Below are 6000 nucleotides of genomic sequence, written 5' to 3'. Positions count from 1 at the left end.
AGATTACCTAAAGTTTCAAAAAGAAAACAGGGCCAAGTTCTCTTTTATTCCGAATGCAATTCTGAAACTTAACACATGTTGGACTAACTGCACTTAGCACTTCCACTATAAAATTGCACTTACCCTGCCCATTTGTTTGTAAATATCCTTTGCTATTAACAAGTGCTAATCATTGTTTTTAGATGTTAAATGTTTTATGACTCATGCAAGATGAAGTGCCACTTTGAGGACATTAAAGTTTTCTGAATCTGAATCATTTTTCCATAGAAGAGGGGTTAATCATTTATAGGCCAAACCGCTCGGACGCTACAGACGATTTTGTAAGAAGAGCGCTTTTCGGGATGTCTCATGGTCTGAGAAACACCGCTCTAGCCGGAAGCGGAAGTGCGACATAGGCGGATGCGGTGGGTTGAGACGCATCCAACGCGAAAAATCTGATATCTCGAGTTTAAACTTGGCAGATTTGTATGGGGATATTTTTATTGTGCTAATTAAATGTACACCGGGGTGCAGACATCTCCAGGGGGTCCATTAAGAATCGAACCAAACGCTGCTTGCATAAGACTAATTGTCCTTCCTGTCAGGTAAAACGCTAGAAAATATCCCATCATCGAGTCCTATGCTTGGCATTTAAAATAATCCCCAAAATAATTTATTTATATAACCTTTGCTGGGCATACTTCCGTCATCTTTCTAGTGGATTCGTTTGATGTACAGATGTAGAATCGTAATCTGATTACTCTGCAAAGCAGGAAATGTGAACTTGTATTGTATTTGAGTTTTAAAAGGCTTCCACTTAGAATTTTTTTGACTTGATTTACCCTAACGAAAAATTTATCAACACCTACAAAAAATAACCATTAATTATTATAATCCACATAATAATTCACATTTCCTGTTACTGCAAGATTACTTTCCTGCTGTAGCAAACTGGCTCAAATTACTGTCCTACATCTGTACAGGGTTTCTTGTCATATCAGAGACCCTTTGCTATAAGACAGACTTTGCTATAAGAGGAGCAGGCATTGACTTCCCTATTCCATTCTCCCTGCGACATGATTACCAGGTAAATCTTTTGGAAACAGGATCCAATCACCATTTGAACGACACAGTACATTCTGTTCACAGCCCTTTCGCTTTTATTGAATAGATGTCAAATTTCTTGGAAAACGTGAAGATGCATAACAGCCATGTTGAGATGAAAACGAACATCAGCAATGGACAAAAACTGTTACAAGTGATACATTGTTGTCTGCAAACGTAATGTAGATGCTTTACTCAAATAAGACGAGAATCATTTCATATTGAGGTTTTTTGAGGTTTTTTTTCTTCTGCAGTCCTAAAAAATATTGTATGTCTCATTCCCCTATAATATAACTGCATTGCTTTTGAATTATTGATGAGAATTATGATATACAGTCAACCATTAGAAACACAAGACAATGAACAATTATATGAAATCACTTTATTCTCAGAGTGTGCGGTGATTCCATTTTGGCAGGAATGTTACAGAGACTAAAAGATCAGCCTGAAATGGCATGCAGCGAGGCTGTCAGGTGGAGCTTATTGACACAGAAGACACAAACAATTATCTTAACAACCTTGCCTACATCTCACACCATAAGCATGCATACAATTGTCAACAAATAGATGGATAGAGAGAGAGAGAGAGCGAGAGACAGAGAGAGAGAGAGTGAGAAGGGTGAGAAGATTTTACAATACAAAAAATACAAAAGATACAGATTTCTCGAAGAACAACCAACCACCAGTGGACGTAAACAGGAATGATACAGACATAAAACTGCACCAGAATAAGCATCTTCTCAACACAGTTATAAACAGTCAAAGACTATGCGAAGATAGAAACATCAGACAGTTACATTCAAGTCACAACAAAGGAATATTTTAAGTGGCATTTTTGTCAGGCAGTTTTTTATCATATCGATGGTTAATTGAGGGTTGAAATGAAAGAATGGTTTAACTTAAAAAGTGAGAATGAGTGGATCAACAGTAATCTGACATGGTTTATATTAGGTTCCGTCGAAACAGGCAGACCAATTCTGATATTTTTTTCCCACAAATTGGTCTTTTAACCAATCACATCAGATCTCATCACATCAGATATTTTTCAGAGTTGATTTGATTGGTCAAAAGATCAAATAGCAGAAAAAAAATAGTATTGGGCTGCCTGTGTAAACGCAACCATAGAATCGCTAACACATTTTTATTAGACATGTGACTTGTTTCTTCAGGCAGTGGTCAATAAGTGGCCATTTTTTTTGCGCAATGTGGAGTAATTAGATGATGATGACCATAAGGCAGTGATGCCATTTTGTAGTTAAAAGGTGAGCACTTTCGGAATTGAATAATGTTCTACAACATGTTCCAAGAACGAAATCTGGAACTTTGACAGAATTTCAGACTGTAAATTGCTGGAAAACCTTGTCGGGATGGGCAGTTCCAGTAGCTTTGTATTCATGGACAAGGGTCAAACCAGATGCTATCTGCCCATTATCCTCGTAAATGAAAGATGCTATGTGCTTGGTCGCTAATAATGAAATACTACATTTTCTGTTCATTACGTGAACACTACAAAATGTAATGGGTAAAAAGGTACAAAAGAAACGCTAGAATACCTGAGAATTTCAATTAACAAAACATGACATAAAGAAATGTAAAATATGAACTTGGTGAGACAGTCTATCACTAACAAGACTATTCTTTGGTTTTTAATAGAAGAAAAACATGTCAATGATTAATTGAAGGCTGTCGATGCATGCATGTGCCAATGACAAATAAAGAGAAGTGGTATAATTGTATAATATCAACAAGTATTGGTCGTTAATCAGCCACGTTTTACCACATTGATAAATTAGAGGCTGAAGGCAGTTCACAAGTACATAAAAATCACAGGAAGTTCAATAAATGTGCTCTATAAATGACCTTAATGTTGCGTCTTTCATATGTCTATCTACAAACGTTGTAGGCAATTGGCATGAAGGTTTTGAGAGCATACTATGTAGCTAGGTTTTACATCATGCAGATTTTCTTCTCTATTCCACAGCTACTACAGGCCCCCGAATCACACTTGGCAGGTTTCTAAAGGCTAATCTTGAATCTAACTAGCATCAACGCTGGGCTGATATAAACAGTGGCAGTTTCACAAATGCCATCGGTAAACTGCTTGATACTTGTCTAGTACACTCAACATCCATTGGTTTGTAAGCAAATTACAATGGCACTGAAAGCAAACGGTTACTCGGATTGTGCATCATTGACAAATGCTAGCTAGCTAGCTTGTTCACTGCCAAAATAAAGGCTTAACAATCTATCTATTAGCCAGCACTCTATAAGTTAGCTAGCTGCTATAGCACATTTTGTATTTCTCTTTGATTACATGTTGAACTTTTTTTCTGTACATGGCAGGCTAGTTAGCTATTGACATTTACTTGGTCATGTGTTGTATCTACCTCAACACAAGAAAATAAATCCCCACAATTACAGAAGAGCATCAAAGCCATTCTCTTCATACTAACGACAAAATTGTCATATTTGTTGCCCAAGACCCTACGAAGCCTGCACAAGCCCTATGGAATGTCTGAAATATTTGGAATGTACACTACAGCTTCATTCATTTTCAATTAAGACATTTGAAGGAAAGGGATGAAAGAACTTTAAACATTTAGAGTTCTGTGGTACAACTGAATGACAGAAACGTCTGGGGAAATGTACATATTGACCTCTGGGGAAAACATTGACAACATATAGAGAAACATATCGAAGGACAACTGTTTCCTATGGTGTACGCATGCCTCTCAAGTTATTAGCAAAAACGGCCTTGTCCTGCAATCTCTGTAAAGTTTAGAACACCAATTCACGGTATGGAAGAACCGCAAACCAAATCCCACTGAGAGACAATGACCCGCACTGGTTGAAATTATCAATGCGATAAAACACCCTACATTAAACAAATCCTCCACCTCTTTCCCCACTTGGCTGAAGTCATATGCTTCTCCGTTACTAGTTAGACAACGTTGTGTCTATGCACAAACACACAACATGTATTAAGCTCAACACATAACAATGAAGATTGTCTGTCTTTGCTGATTCGGGATTGCACTCCCTTTAGTTAACCAACGGACACAGGACAACTTCATTTCGAACAATATATTGCACCATTGTCACTGTCTGTTCACATAAAGTGTGTTCACAACATAGTTGTGGTTGAGAAAACTAAAAGTACATCTAGTAAATCTATTTACAGATATGGAAATTAGAATAGTGAACATATAGCCCTCTACGTCCAATTGTATTTGCTGGATTTGATTCTCACAAGTCCTACTGTTTATGAGCCAAGCAGATCGAGTTAGCAACAAGACATACAACTATGGGTTTATATGAAGCACAGGTATATCATTGTTTTTTTGTTGAGCATTTTTATCGAGGACATCTATCATCTCAAGGAAGAACAGTTAGGATGTCTATGTATAGCCTACCGTACATAGTAGTGTCATCGAAACAAAATTGAAAACCAGAGTTATTGCCTTATTAATGTATTTCACTTAATCATACCAAATGTAATGGAATTTGTAAATGTACTGTACTCCACAAAATCTATCAACGGCATGCTTGAAAAACATATGTTGTTGAATGAATGATCCATGTTCTTTATGGTTTACAACATTGTTACAATTACCAGTATCATTTTCAACATTAAAACCTATGAATGTTTTGGGACAGAGAACAGTATTAAAATGATCAATGAAGAACCAATAAAATCTACATGGATATATCAATATCATCAAGAATAAAACAGCTAAATGTAATCAAATGTTTATCTGATTTGGAGAATGTCTTAAATGTTTAAATTATGGCTTATACTCTTTATATATTTTCTGGTACTCACATATATTAATTTTTAATCCAGAGGCTATTATTTACAAACAAAAACTGTGGATTATAGTTTATCAGATCACATTCTAAGGCCTGGACACCTTGAAAACCTGGCATCAAATTTCTCTCTAAGTTAAGGTATTGGATCTATGCAGATGTTACATAGGTTCATACATCACGTCATGGTCTTCCACCAATCAGTGGTCTTCCTTCCAAACAAGACAATGTAACACATGGATAGATCGGATCATTTATCTTTTAAGTTAAGGACAAATATTATGGTGCGCTGGTCAAATCCAGGGCTCTTAGAAACGGGGATGTATGGGTGAAGAACGGTTGGTTGGGGTGGTGGCCTTGGTTATGTATGTTGGAAGGTTAACAATCTAATACCACCAACGCTGTTACTTTTTATTGAACATATCCATAAATGGACCAGGGAGGAATTTCATGACCGTGTCCATGATACTTTCCTCTTCCTCCTCCTCATCACCACAGCCGGCTGGGACGGCCTTCTTGGGGCGGGTAAGACTTCCCTCTGCTGCCTGATCCAAAGCAGCCTGGGCCTCAGCTTCCTTCTCCTCCTTCTTCTTGATGCCGTACTGGAACAGCAAACAAACAAAGGCGGCCGCTTTAGGCAACAAATGTAAACTTCACTTCACACATGCACTTTAGTCATTTCTATCAAATGTGGGTCCCTCTTCAGTCTCAGTGAAGTTTTCTGCACCTCACCGTGACAACATACTACTCATACTAATACATTAATAGTAGATTTTATGATAGAGAATTACAGGGAAAGTCCACTCAGCCTACCCTGGATTACACATAATGTAGACACTTGGCATTGAGACGTCTGGCACTCAACCTTGCCTCCTTCAACAATTTGCATAGTAATACAAAGACCTTATGCCCCGCCCCTTTCAAAGAATTAAAGAATAAAAAATAATGGACAACATATCTTAATGGTTGTCTGTACCCATTATTGTTAGAAAATATCTCAACATTTTCTTGTCTTTGATCAAGCAGTGTAAAACACATGATGGAAAGTGGAAATAATTTCCTCTTGCGGGACAGTAAACAACAATCAATCAACCAATCAACCCATTAACC

General features: G+C 37.3%; 1 protein-coding gene across 1 annotated transcript in view; it reads right to left on the bottom strand.

Moving 5' to 3' along the window:
- Positions 1–1450: 1450 nt before the first annotated feature.
- LOC139391110 (complexin-1-like) overlaps positions 1451–6000 on the bottom strand; it is a 39206-nt gene continuing 34656 nt past the window's right edge. Inside the window, exon 4 of the mRNA XM_071138637.1 lies at positions 1451–5492. Coding sequence (XP_070994738.1) covers positions 5295–5492 — 198 coding nt within the window. The 3' untranslated portion in view covers positions 1451–5294. The remainder of the gene's footprint in view (positions 5493–6000) is intronic.

This window comes from Oncorhynchus clarkii, chromosome 31, assembly GCF_045791955.1.
Source record: "Oncorhynchus clarkii lewisi isolate Uvic-CL-2024 chromosome 31, UVic_Ocla_1.0, whole genome shotgun sequence".
NCBI lineage: Eukaryota > Metazoa > Chordata > Actinopteri > Salmoniformes > Salmonidae > Oncorhynchus > Oncorhynchus clarkii.
The sequence above is the reverse complement of the archived record's forward strand: the minus strand, read 5'-3'. Positions and strand labels throughout refer to the sequence as shown.